The 14,762-nt window shown below is 35.8% G+C and overlaps 1 protein-coding gene across 3 annotated transcripts in view; it reads left to right on the top strand.

Annotated features, from left to right (window-relative positions):
• Positions 1-5,084, top strand: part of LOC123771227 (glutamate receptor ionotropic, NMDA 2D-like) — a gene marked incomplete at its 5' end in the record, with an annotated part of 64,031 nt that extends 58,947 nt beyond the window's left edge. For all 3 annotated transcript variants that reach the window (XM_069309588.1, XM_069309589.1, XM_069309587.1), the window contains 1 exon segment: positions 4,081-5,084. In XM_069309588.1, coding sequence (XP_069165689.1) covers positions 4,081-4,123 — 43 coding nt within the window.
• Positions 5,085-14,762: the final 9,678 nt, after the last annotated feature.

The raw sequence follows: 14,762 nt of genomic DNA, 5'->3' as shown, positions 1-14,762 counted from the left end.
AATAAAGAAAATACCTGTATTAATTAACACACACTTGGAGTGTGATAACAAGGCTGTTCCTATTGACCCATATGATTCTTTAGTTCCCCCTTCTTTATATTATCTAATTTTTTCCTTCTTATATATATATATATATATATGTATATATATATATATATATATATATATATATATATATATATATATATATATATATATATATATATATATACGTCCTCCATTCTTATTTTCAAAATTGAGTCACATTAATTTTTTTTTCTGGGAGTATATTCAACAAGGAATTGGCTCTCCTATGAAAAAAAATTATTTTAAACAAGTTTCTCCCAGTATTATCTACCCTCAAGTCACCTAACCATCTTTCAATAATATATTTTCTCCCCATGCGGGTCTTACTGCATTAAACTAACCTGTTCCATCATTTTTCTCTACGAAATATTAGTTTATAAACAACTGTTTATCTTCCATTTTAAACAAATACTAATCCAACACTTTTTTGTTGTTTTTCCCAGGATTTTAGTACTTATTCACTTGTTTTTTTTCAATTACTATTTAAAGTATCTAAAGTAGAAAAAGTAAACACTACTGTGTTTATGTTCGTTTGTTTGTTGGTTGTAGTTTGTTTTGTTTGTTTTAGTTGTTAACTGAATCTTTGATTGCTTTTGTTGTGAAAAGTTTATTTGTTTTGATTAGTTTTATCAAGTAGTTTGTTTGGCTGAATTAAAACAACTATAATATGTATATATATATATATATATATATATATATATATATATATATATATATATATATATATATATATATATATATATATATATATATATATATATATATATACTTTCTCTCCCTACACTATCAGTAGACCTACGTTTGTTTGTTTGTTTGCTATGGTGAGTTACAAATTTGTTTGATATGTTCATGGTTAGAATGCCATTAGAGTAGCAGTATTATATATGATTATACAGAGACAATGCAAAATCATCATTATTATTTTAATGGTAGGATTATATTTATTATATTTAATTAACTCTTGTTTATTAACTATTAATTAAGTTTATTTTAAGTTTATTAACTATTAATTATCAAGTTTATTAACTCTTGTGTGTGATCTTCTTAGGGCAGAGTTGGCATCAGTCGCTTTGTTCTGATTAAGGGGTGTCTCCTGTCTTAATTCTTTTTTTTTCTTTCGTCTGATTCTTTTTTTCTCTTTCGCCCTCCTGCTCTGCCTCCTTCTCCTTCTCCTATTCCTTCCCTTCCTTTTCCGTCGGACGCCGGTAAAGGTGTTGATATACTTCCAAGTATATATCAATGATTTTCTCATGGATGTGTATTATGTTTTATGCTCCGTCTTGAGTGCTTTGTAAGTGCATCTGAAGTTGGATATGAGTGTGTGTGTTTTTTTCAGGTGCATTCTGAGTGGATGGCTCGAGTGTTTTTTGGTTGAAGCATTTATTGAGTGCACGCAACAAAGTGAGAGTATTGAGTGCCTTTCATTTTTTGATTATATCTTTTGAGTAAGTTCAACTTGTGTGTGTGTATTTTGCGTAACTTTCTTCAAGTTGTTTTGCGTATGTCTGTTCGCTATTTGTGCCTATAGGATCGAGCTCTTAGCTCTTGGGCCCCGCCTTTCTAACTGTCGGTTGGCTAATGTCCCAATATTCGATCTAGTTTTCCTCTTTCATACCTACTAGATATATATTCCTCTCTAATACACACACACACACACACCCCCAGGATGCAGCCCGTGGCAGCTGTCTAACTCCTAGGTACTTATTTGCTGTTAGGACAGGGCATCAGGTGAAAGAAACTGCCTATGTTTCTTCCTCGGCCGGGAATCGAACCCGGGGCCTTAGGACTACAACCCAAGAGCGCTGGCCGCTCGGCTGCGATGATTTCTCTGTGTGTACTCACCTAGTTGTGCTTGCGGGGGTTAAGCTTCGGCTCTTTGATCCCGCCTCTCAACCGTCAATCAACCGGTGTACAGGTTCCTGAGCCTATTGGGCTCTATCATATCTACATTTGAAACTGTGTATGGAGTCAGCCTCCACCACATCACTGCCTAATATATTCCATTTATTAACTACTCTGTCACTGAAAAAAATATTTCCAATGTCCCTGTGGCTCCTTTGGGTACTAAGTTTCCACCTGTGTCCCCTTGTTCGTGTTCCATCCGTGCTAAAGAGTTTGTCTTTTTCCACCCTGTCAATTTCCCTGAGAATTTTGTAGGCGGTTATCATGTCTCCTCTAACTCTTCTGTTTTCCAGAGGTGTGAGGTTCAGTTCCCTTAGCCTTTCCTCGTAGCTCTTACCTCTCAGTTCCGGGACCAGTCTGGTAGCATACCTCTGAATCTTCTCTAACTATCTTGTGTTTAACTAGGTATGGACTCCAGGCTGAAGCTGCATACTCCAGGATTGGTCTGACATAAGTGGTATACAGGGTCCTGAACGATTCCTTACACAAGATTCTAAAGGCAGTTCTTATGTTGGCCAGTCTAGCATATGCCGCTGATGATATCCTATTGATATAGGCCTCTGGGGACAGGTTCGATGTGATATCAACCCCCAGTGTGTGTGTGTGTGTGTGTGTGTGTGTGTGTGTGTGTGTGTGTGTGTGTGTGTGTGTGTGTGTGTGTGTGTGTGTGTGTGAGAGTGTGTGTCATTAGCATTAAAGCACATTTCTATGCTAGTTCACTTGGGAAGGAAGTTGAAAAGTCAACTCAAAAGTTTATTATAAAACTGTATGGACTTATGTCCTTAAAGGATGCGTTTCACCAAAGCGCCCTTCAACATCTTCGGAGGCAGAATGAGTGTGTTAATATAGATAGATTGACACAAGAAACACAATATATATAACAACGCATGTGTAACATATGTATAAAGTTACATATTTGAATATGATGTTGAGAGGTTGGGGGGAAAAACACGTTCTTAAGAAACACACATTAGACCTAATCAACTTTTAAAGTGAACTTTGGAGTTCTGATTTTTCAACTTCCTTTTCTTTCCCCCTGTGAAGATTATATAAATATAGAGAAAATTCATGCTAGAATTATTGATAATCCTTTTTCCCTTCATATTCCGTACACACAAACGTGTAAACATAGTGAATAATTCAAACTAAAGTTTGAATAATAACCGTTGACCCGTCTTTAACTGCCCCTGATGTTTTGAATAATTCAAACTAAAGGTTTGAATAATAACCGTTGACCCGTCTTTAACTGCCCCTGATGTTTTGAATAATTCAAACTAAAGGTTTGAATAATAACCGTTGACCCGTTTAACTGCCCCTGATTTTTTGAATAATTCAAACTAAAGGTTTGAATAATAACCGTTGACCCGTCTTTAACTGCCCCTGATGTTTTGAATAATTCAAACTAAAGGTTTGAATAATAACCGTTGACCCGTCTTTAACTGCCCCTGATGTTTTGAATAATTCAAACTAAAAGTTTGAATAATAACCGTTGACCCGTTTAACTCCCCTGTTGTTTACAATCGTGGTCATAACTCAACCCGGAGCTAGAATAATATACAACATCTGTCATGCCTTGTCATATATCAGCATATATACCCTTAATATATATCGCTCTTTGATGTCATTTTCGTAATCCTCGTCTGTGATTTTCGGTAACTCGGTTCCGGAATGGTTTTTAGCCATTCACAAGCCTGCATTTCTCAGATTCGTAATTAAAGGTTACTGATTCGCTGTTTTCGTGAAGGTCTGTGGGCCAATCACGAGTGAGTCTCTTTTTGGATTGGGCTTTCTGCAACGTTATTGGCTAAATTTGAAATTTATTTTGATTTGTTTTCGCCAATCACGGATCACAAAATTTTAACTGACTTTAGAAATGCATCTTCATTTCGTTTTATATATTCAAGCATTTACTTTTTTAATAAAATCTTAGCAAAGTTCCCTTTTAATTCCTATTTCTCGGTCATTTTTGTAAATAGGATAATTGCGTTTTGACATTACACGGTATGAACATTTTTTCGAAACTTTAAATGCCTAATGCTTAACAAAATATTTTAGATGTAAATATTCTCTAAATATCATTTGAAATAACCTCAAATTTCCTTTCCTTTTCAGGCCAATTTCAACTGAAATAGCTGAGATTGAGACGGTGCTGTAGACGACAGGTCTCATGGACAGAGAGACACACAACCTCCTCCTCGCTTTGCCTTACGCACACTGGTGGTCAACCTGGGCACGCCAGCTGTTTATGTACCGCGAAGGCGCATGCGCACAAATTACGTCCCTTCCCGCGCACAAATAGTCTCCCCACGCATGAAAACATTGTTCGGTATATATTTTGTATGTAGGGTGGAAGGGTATATAGTGCGCTCTGGTGTTGCCGTCCACCTTGCCATGGCCCCCCCCCCCCTTCAGCCCTAAATTAGGAGGGAGAGAAGGGGTATATAAATATTCGTGTGTGTGTTTAGTGCGCATGTGATCTTTCTTCCGCGCACCGGTTCCGAATCCCTGCGCATATACCTGTGATGATGGTCTAGGCGCATAATGGACGGCCTTAACTCATGGTACCCAGGATTGGTCTAGAGGGCCAAGGGCGCAGACCCCTAATATTTTTCCCCTACTCCTCCCCCTCGAATTCTGAAAGCAGCCTGCGCGCGCGCCGTTAATGTTTGCAAACTACAAAACAAAGCCTCAAATTCGAACGGCCATGTCCGTTTATATGCGCACAAAGGCTTCGTGTTCAGTCCAGCGGTTGTACAAATAAAATCTTTAGAGTGAAATGTGGCAAATCCACAGAAAAGTGAAGAAAAGCAAGCCTAGCAAAGTTAAAAGGTGTTTAACATCCACTTATTCAAGATGGCTGCCAATGTGTTCTGCAAGCCTATTAGAAGTATTGTTAATATTTAATGGAAAGGATTTTTTTTTTGCGTTCCTGTATGTGTATGAATTTGTGTGTATTTGCTACATGACTGATTGAACTGTGAAGTTGAGCTTTTGACCGTTAGGTCTTCAAATATACATGATTGTATCGCGTTTCTTAACGACTTAAATTTCAAAATTTAAGAAAGAAGTTCATTTGGACTACATCCATAACCAGCAAGTATGTATATATATATATATATATATATATATATATATATATATATATATATATATATATATATATATATATATATATATATATATATATATATATATAATTTATATATTATATATACTGTTATACGAATTTATTGAAGTATTTACCTTTACCATGCTCAATGTAATTTAAAAATAATATAATGATAATGTAAGTGAAGCCTATGCGAGTTACTTATAAGAAACAGAATGACAGAAACCCAATAAGGGAATTCGATAATTAGAGAAATGCTGATTTCAATAGATTTTACATTAACTCGACAGTAAAATGCTGTAGTGGATGTAGGGTGGAGATAGAATATATTGGTCGAAGTTTGAAGTGGGGAAAAAAAGATAGAAAATGGACGTGAGAAGTGAAAGTGAATATAGAAAGTATGAGAATTGATTGTGTGTGTGTATGTGTAGGTATGTATGTATTCGTGTGGGTACGTTTGTTTGTATATGTGGGTGTGTGAGAGAGTTTGTGTACGTGTTCACACCACATGTAGAATATACACATTGTATACACAGTATGATACACAGATACATCCAGTATGAAAATAATTACCCGCTCTTTTGGAAAACGCGAGGAAATGTATCCTGTATACTTTGATCCCAACACGGAATCCTCTTCACTAGTACATACATCCTGTATGTATATTTTAACACGTGTATACATTATACATGAATTCTGAGGAATACAAATTGGTCTGTGAATACTGGTACCACCCTCTAATATTTAGTGATTTATTTAGACCAGAAAATACAGCAAGAAAGTGTGTATAGCAATCTATATCCGTGTGTATATCTGTTTCATCAGTGTATGTCAGAGTACTATGTATGTATTTGTGTGAATATATGTGTTTAAAATAAATGTGCATATCAGTATATACATCTGAATATATATATATATATATATATATATATATATATATATATATATATATATATATATATATATATATATATATATGCAAATTATGATATGTATTTGGAAATTGTGTAAATACCAATGCCAAAATGCCATGAAATGCTTGGAAATACTGACTCAGTATTATCGGAAAATGTTGAAAATTAGTTTTTGAAATGACGTGTAGAAATAATATTGAAGAATCGCCGAGAAATTTGGAATTTAGAAGCGGGAGAAGCCTATGGGGTGTGTATGTTGTTTAGCGATGTGTAGTAATACTCAGTTAGCAGCGCTGTATTGACTATTGCTGTATCCTGGAGCTTATTGTAGTACTATGTGCCTAAGGCTATATTGTAGGATGTATAAATTCGTATATATATATATATATATATATATATATATATATATATATATATATATATATATATATATATATATATATATATATATATATATATATACGTGATGTATAAACAATACTACGCGCGCACGTATGTGCACGCATACGCATATGCATATACATACTTACATACATACATACATACATACATACATACACAGACAGGTGTTTCTGTAGACATATAGTTCTCAATATACCCCCGAAAGGGTTTTATAAATTACTCAGGCACGAATCATCTCAATATTTAGTGCATTCTTCACTTAAAATTGTTTTAAATTGTCTATTAAAAGTTTATTTTTAGGCCTAAGAGGTTTTGTTAAGGTACAGATTAGCATCTTCAGAGGCAGAGTGAAACTGAATACATAAGGGCAAAAAATAGCTATATTCATTTGGTTATTCAGTTTAATATTAAGATAACCAAAAGTTGGTTATCCATCTTCTTTTGACCCCCTATTATCGTGGGTTGGCTGGGCCGGTAGGTATGGTGTCAAAAAGGTTGATTGATAAAGATTAAGTCACTTAAGAGGTGGCATGGACATGAATAACCCGTAATTATTAAAAAAAATGTTTTTTTTTTTTTGGCTTATAGGAAGCACTGAGATAAAACCCACCTGTTGTTAATTGGCTGAGGGTGCTTAATGTTAAATGCTTCTGCTATGTTTACCTTTGTTATTTCTGTGCAACATAAGATTGAGATAAGATATACGTATTCTTACGTATATCGTAAGATATACGATAAGAATAATACTCTTATTATTAAGAGTATTAATACGATATCGCAAAATACTCTGTATCACCCTCTCTTAAAATATTAAGTTGGCTTTGGATAATAGATAATTATCCTTCACCACATCTATTTTAAGTTCAAGTAAGTTTATTGAGGAAAAGAAAGGATAGATCTCTATCTACATCTCAGAAGAATAGAGTAGATTAGGCCAATTCTACCCTCGTCCACATCTACTTCTCTATCCCTGTAGTGACAATGGGCAAGATTAGCCAGTTTTCTGGACGGCATAACCACGTCAATCCTCATCACATGCGACAGGATTATATATGTTGCTGAATTTGCCATTTTGTTTTCACTTTTCGTCTGCCTCCGAGGATGCTAGGCTGTGCTTTAGGGAAATGCATCGGGTTCAGTTAAATTTGAAAGAAATATCTTTGAAGAATTGGTTGTCATTCTCCCAAGCAAAGAAAAAACATGTGAAATATAGAGAAGATTCGTTCTGGAATAATTGGTACAACTTTTCAGATCATTTTCAATAACAAAACACACGCACACACGCACACGCACACACACACACACACACACAGACACACACACACACACACACACACACACACACACACACACACACACACACACACACACACACACACACACACACACACACAGAGGTCATAGATTTAAACTAGCTAAACACAGATGCCGAAGAAATATAAGAAAATTCACCTTCGCAAATAGAGTGGTAGACGTTGGAACAAGTTAAGTGAGAAGGTGGTGGAGGCCAAGACCGTCAGTAGTTTCAAAGCGTTATATGACAAAGAGTGCTGGGAAGACGGGACACCACGAGCGTAGCTCTCATCCTGTAACTACACTTAGGTAATTACACACACACACACAGACACACACACACACACACAGACACACACACACACACAGACACACACACACACAGACACACACACACACACACACACACACACACACACACACACACACACACACACACACACACACACACACACACACACACACACACACACACACACACGGCCTCGCGGCTGAGTGGATAGTACCTGGGCTTCGTAGTCCTAATGGCCCGGGTTTGATTCCCGGCGAAGTTGGAAACAAATTGTTCAGTTTCTTTCGACCTGATGCACCTGTTCACCTAGCAGAAAATAGGTACCTGGAAGTTAGACAGCTGTTACGGGCTACTTCCTGGGGATGTGTGTGTGTGTGTGAGTGTGTTAGAGGCATATATGTAGTAGGAAAAATAGATTGGTTAGAAAGGCGGGGTCCAAGAGCTAATAGCTCGATTCTGCAGACACAAATAGTAAATACAAATAATATATTCACACACACACACACACACACACACACACACACACACACACACACACACACACACACACACACATATATATATATTTATATATATATATATATATATATATATATATATATATATATATATATATATATATATATATATATATAATAATATACCTAATAACGACGAGATATACTACTGAAGAATTATTATATGGAATTTAATGCAGCTTGGAGACTGTTTAAATTCCTCTTTGGGAGATTATAGTGTTAAGTACAGCTTAGAAGATTTTTTTAAACTGTTTTAAAATGTTTAGTATTTAAGAATTTTTATGGGGAAAAAATAACTCTTAATAAATGTTTGTTTAATTTTTTTTATATATGCAGTATATATATATATTATACATATATACACGTGTGCAAAATGTTGGCTGTTAGAGTGTCTTCTGCATGATGAAGTTAGGTTAGAAAACACCTCATATTTGGGTTTCTTTGAGGTTTCGAAACGAATTTGCCCCCCCCCCCCTCCTTTTTTAGGGGAGGGGGAGGGGCAATTTCCAAATTTGTAAACGTTTCGCATTTCTGTTTTTTTAAACGTTTTTTAAACGTTTCTCTTTTCTGTTTTTTTTAAAACGTTTTTTAAACGTTTCTGAAATCGTTACCAATTTTAGTTTTATTTTTTAAATATTAAGTTAAAGCTTCTGGGGGTTTCTAAATTATATACAAGTTTCTAAATTATACCCAAGTTTCTGGTTTATGTCCAGATTACTGATGTATTTCCAGGTTTCTGAACTATTTGTAGGTCTCTGAATTATTTCCAAGTTTCTGACTTGTTTTCTGTAGGTTTCGTAATTATTTCCACGTTTCTAAATTATTTGTAGTTTTTTTTTTATTATTTCCAGTTTTCTGAAATATTTCCAGGTTTCAGGTTTATATCTATATAGCTTACTCTTCTCTGCAATTTATTTAAAATTGTTCTGAAACCCTATTTTCTTCTGCATTATTGAAAATCAGTTTTTAAATTCCTGAAATGTTTTTTTTCAGTAATTTCAAGCTCACGAGTCCTTGCGTATCTTTTCTTGATTCCTATAATAATTTTTAATTCTTCAACCAGATTTGTGTATTTTTAAATTGCATCTTAATCTATACATTATTTAGATTTTTAATTTGATTTGAAATTAATTTAAATTTCACTTTTTTTTTTTAGTTTGGAATAATAAAACCAAAGGTCTTAAAGGGCAATTAAGTTTGGTTCGGAGTCACGAGGAACTTATCACCAAGTCGATAAGTTCCTAAAATTTTCTTAAGAATTTTTTTTTTAAATTTTCAAAAAAATCCAAACAAATTTCTTTAGAAATTTGTTTTGTTTTGTTTTAAGGTTTAGTAGTTTTTGTCTTTTCTGGTGATCCAAACTTTATTCTTCATTATTGCTTTACCTTAGAGTTATTGGTTATCTTTTCCTTCTCCTTCTCTTTCTTCTTTGTCTTCATGTGTGTGTATTTTGCTGCATATATCAAAATTCATCGTATGAGTTGCTATCATTTCTCATCTGCTATCAGTTCTCATATCTGGTCCGAGTTCATCTTTTTTAACAACTGCCCCAAAGCTCATAATGTTTATACTTTATCAGTTGTGTTATTATTGTTAAATAAACATCCTCGTTTTGGGGTAAAATGATATCTAGTCGAGCCACATAGAACATGCATGACTTAATCTGCTTGTGATTATATTGTCTGACTTAATCTGTACCTGTCTGTATCTTTGTCTGTATCTATATCTACTTCTGTGTCTACATCTACTGCCATGTGTCTATCAGTACTTCAATGATGTTATTTTTCAGCTGGTAGGAATATTATGTGTTTGTAACAAACGCACTATAATTCCCTTTATATTTTTGTTTAATAATTTTTAATACATCAAAAATTGGCTGTATTATCAAAAACGGCTGTAGCAAATGTGTTTGTGTGTGTTTGGGGCATTTGGAAGAGACGATTGGCAGGACGTAAGAGGCATTTGACGTGTTCAAAATCAGTCATTTGGACATGAAATCGCGCCCAAAAGTGCTGTCAATGATAGTATGCCCCACCATTAACCCGCCATATTAATAAGGGGGTATCAAAGGGGGCTCGATGCCCTCTTTATTGGACGTACCTTTGTTCTATCTATTTATGGAGCCATGTTTTGCCAAGGGTGTGAAAGGAATATCAAGTGAGTTGAGTGTGTGTTTTATCCACGAGCAGTATATATATACAAGGCCCTTCTAACTGCATATACTTTGCGTTTCAACATACCTCGCCTCTGTTAGGGGTATACCAGGCTTCTTAAGGATATACCTCGCTTCTCAATGGTATATATATATGCCTTGCTTCTCAAGCGTAAAACTGACATATCTCTGTCTTAGTCTCAAACATGAGTGCTTTGTGTCTACCGTCTTGATGTCTCAGTGTTGCTCATCACACCTAAAATGCATATATATATATTTACCAGACATATATATATATGTCTGATATACCCTTAACCCTCAGAGGCTTCATGAAGACTCGTGTGAATATATCCCCTGTATGCCTTTTGTGTGGCATGACATATTCGTATGAAATATTTGCTCAAAATCCCACTTTTAAGACTCCCCACCACCCCAAAGACTTTAGCGGGAGGGTCTTCGTGTACCGTAGATTTTATATAAGTCGCAGAGAGTGTATCGTAGCCAGTGGTGGTGCATTATAAGTGTCGCGTGTTAAGTAACTTTCCCCCCAGCACTTGTAAGTGAAAACAGGAGGATTTGTTGATGAATTGGGGGAATTTTGAAAGATTGTTGATATAGGGAATATCTCGTGTTTATTTGTTTGTTGACTTGTTGAAGGTTTAAGCAACGGAAGATTTGATTGTGTGTTAGGCTGTTTGGTTAATTGTTGCAAAGGTGGGAAGGGGGGGGGATGGGTTTGTTTTGCAAAGGCCAACTTTTGAACTTGGCGTAATGGAAGTATGACTCGTTCGTTGTTGAACACGCTTAGGGGGATTGTTAAGCATTTGGGTGTCGTGGAATTGGTGTACAGCGCTCGTTAAGGGTGATTCTATGACCCCCCCCCCCCACTCGTTTAGGGGGGGGTGACTTTAACACCTGATTGTTCGGTGTACTCTTAGGATTTGCTGTACTGTAGAGCGATGAAGAGATTTTAAGTAATGTTTAAGGACAATATTTTTAAGATATATTTGTAAAAAAAAAAGATATTATAGATTGCCTACATTTAAGGTCAGATAGGTGTTTAGGAAGCCTATTCGTGTGCACGTTTGCATTTTTTTTGGAGAGTTGTGAATGATCTGGTGGCATGAGGAGTTGTTGATGATATGACGTATCTTAAGAAGCCTATTATTATGTACTTCAATGAGCTTAAGGTAGTGAAGGTACATAAGAATAGTTGAATAACGAGTCTTCTCATGTAGCCTCATATTTTGAGATCCATTGAGGACCAAGGAGCATGGGATTACAAGAACCTTTAAGGAACATGGGATTACAAGGACCTTCAAGGAACATGGGATTACAAGGACCTTCAAGGAACATGGGATTCAAGGCTTTCAAAACCACGTGTTGTGACCCCATTACTTTTAAGTAACTTCCTACAACCAGGTTAGGTTACCTGCTTAAGTATCCCTCAGTCTCACGTTACTTAAGGATACTTAATAACTCAGAGACGGTCGCGTAACCTTACTTATGAGGTTTCAGGTGAGTTGGAAGGTGTCTTGAAAACTGTGAGGAATAGTGAGGTGATTGTGAGGAGTGAAGCGTTTGTCTTTTGAGTAATTAGTGACTTCTCTCTCTCTCTCTCTCTCTCTCTCTCTCTCTCTCTCTCTCTCTCTCTCTCTCTCTCTCTCTCTCTCTCTCTCTCTCTCTCTCTTATATCCTATACATATAAATACATGTACATATATACCCTCCTTCCAGAAGGCATAGTAATAATAATATATTTAATATGTGATATACCATAAGTGGTTGTCTCTCGGTGTCATACCTGTAGTTAGCTATGTATTTGTGTGAATATACCAACATATATGGGGGGTATAATCAGCAGTATCCTTATTGAAGGACCTATAGTGTGTGTGTGTATATATATATATATATATATATATATATATATATATATATATATATATATATATATATATATATATATAATGTTTACTGCCAGTGTGTGTGTGTGTGTGCTCACCTAGTTGTGCTTGCGGGGGGTTGAGCTCTGGCTCTTTGGTCCCGCCTCTCAACCGTCAATCAACTGATGTGTGTGTGTGTGTGTGTGTTTTGCATAGATTTTGTGTTATATGATTGAATTTGATTTATAAAAATACAGTTTTGTTGTGGATAGAGGCGGTGGAGTTGTTTGTTTGGGAGTTCGTGGGTGGTTAGGGGATAGGAGGTAGCGGATGGATGGTTTAGGTGGCAATGGAGCATTTGGTTAGGTGAGATAGTAAGATAACCTCCCCTGGATTGTTAAGATACTATAATAAGCCTTTGAATGGTTTAGGCCAGCAGTACCCTGAATACAATGATACCAAGAAATATAGACAAATAAAATTAATAGACTGAAGCAATAGATTGTAATATTGACAGAGGTTCAGGCGATAGATAATGTTGATAGACGCAGCAGGGAACTGAAATACTGATAAAAAAACTGTTATGTAATAATTTTGAAACGTCGTTAACGGCTTCAAAAATTTGAAAATTTTTCTGTACCCACTTTTTTTTCTTTTTAGCTTTCAGGTTAGTTTCTTTTCCTAGTTACTTTTTCCACTAAGAAAGGAGAGACACAGACACACATTTAAAATATATTAGAAATGGAGCGAGTAACATTGTTTAAAAATATGAAAAGAAAAACATCAGTTGGAAACTGAAGCGGGTCTCTGATTGGTTCTCATTTAACTTCTTTTATTTTTAAATTTTCTCTCACATTTTAAAAATTCTATTTTTTTAGCTTCTTGCTTGTTTAACTTCTACATATATGCTACTAGGAGCGTGGCCGGCAGTGCCCGGGTCTATTTTCCCCCTACTCCCACTTCTCTCCAATTTTTTTCCCTATCTACCGCTTTTTTCCCTAAACTCATTTTCATGGTTTTCAAGAAATTTAGGGACTCTGCCAGACACTTTTCATCGATCATGTGAAGAGTGGGAGGTCACTATTGGGCACGAGGCCCCTCTTAATAGAACCAATAGGGGCGACCCCTAACCAGCCTATGTCCGTCCCATACCCCATGCCATTCACCCTGCAAAATCGGGAAAGGCTAGCTCCGAGCGTCTGACCTCCTAACAGACAGACAGACAGCAGACAGATTCTCATATATATATATATATATATATATATATATATATATATATATATATATATATATATATATATATATATTATTAAATATGACCGAAAAAGTAAGATTAATAATTCTAACACGAATTTTCTCAATCTTTCGTACATTACGCTTCACTGTTGGAGGTAAATCAAAAATCACTTCTCCAAAATTCATTTTTATTTCTAGTCTGACGCGACACGGGCGCGTTTCGTAAAACTTATTACATTTTCAAAGACTTCACAAATACACAACTGATTAGAACTTACGTATCTCTGATTTTATATCTACATTTGAGTGAGGTGGGAGGGGTGATGTGGCATTAACACAAGACAGAACAAGAGGGGATATTAATAGGGTATTAAAAGTATCAACACAAGACAGAACAGAAACAATGGGTATTGAATAGAAGTGTTTGTAGAAAGCCTATTGGTCCATATTTCTTGATGCTTCTATATTGGAGCGGAGTCTTGAGGTGGGTAGAATATAGTTGTGCAATAATTGGCTGTTGATTGCTGGTGTTGACTTCTTGATGTGTAGTGCCTCGCAAACGTCAAGCCCCCTGCTATCGCTGTATCTATCGATGATTTCTGTGTTGTTTACTAGGAATTCTCTGGCGATGGTTTGGTTATGGGAAGAGATTATATGTTCCTTAATGGAGCCCTGTTGCTTATGCATCGTTAAACGCCTTGAAAGAGATGTTGTTGTCTTGCCTATATACTGGGTTTTTTGGAGCTTACAGTCCCCAAGTGGGCATTTGAAGGCATAGACGACGTTAGTCTCTTTTAAAGCGTTCTGTTTTGTGTCTGGAGAGTTTCTCATGAGTAGGCTGGCCGTTTTTCTGGTTTTATAGTAAATCGTCAGTTGTATCCTCTGATTTTTAATCAGAGAAATCCTAGTAAACAACACAGAAATCATCGATAGATACAGCGATAGCAGGCGGCTTGACGTTTGCGAGGCACTACACATCAAGAAGTCAACACCAG

The sequence above is a fragment of the Procambarus clarkii genome, chromosome 65 (assembly GCF_040958095.1).
Source record: "Procambarus clarkii isolate CNS0578487 chromosome 65, FALCON_Pclarkii_2.0, whole genome shotgun sequence".
NCBI classification, from domain to species: Eukaryota; Metazoa; Arthropoda; class Malacostraca; order Decapoda; family Cambaridae; genus Procambarus; species Procambarus clarkii.
This window is presented reverse-complemented; position numbering and strand designations above follow the sequence as displayed.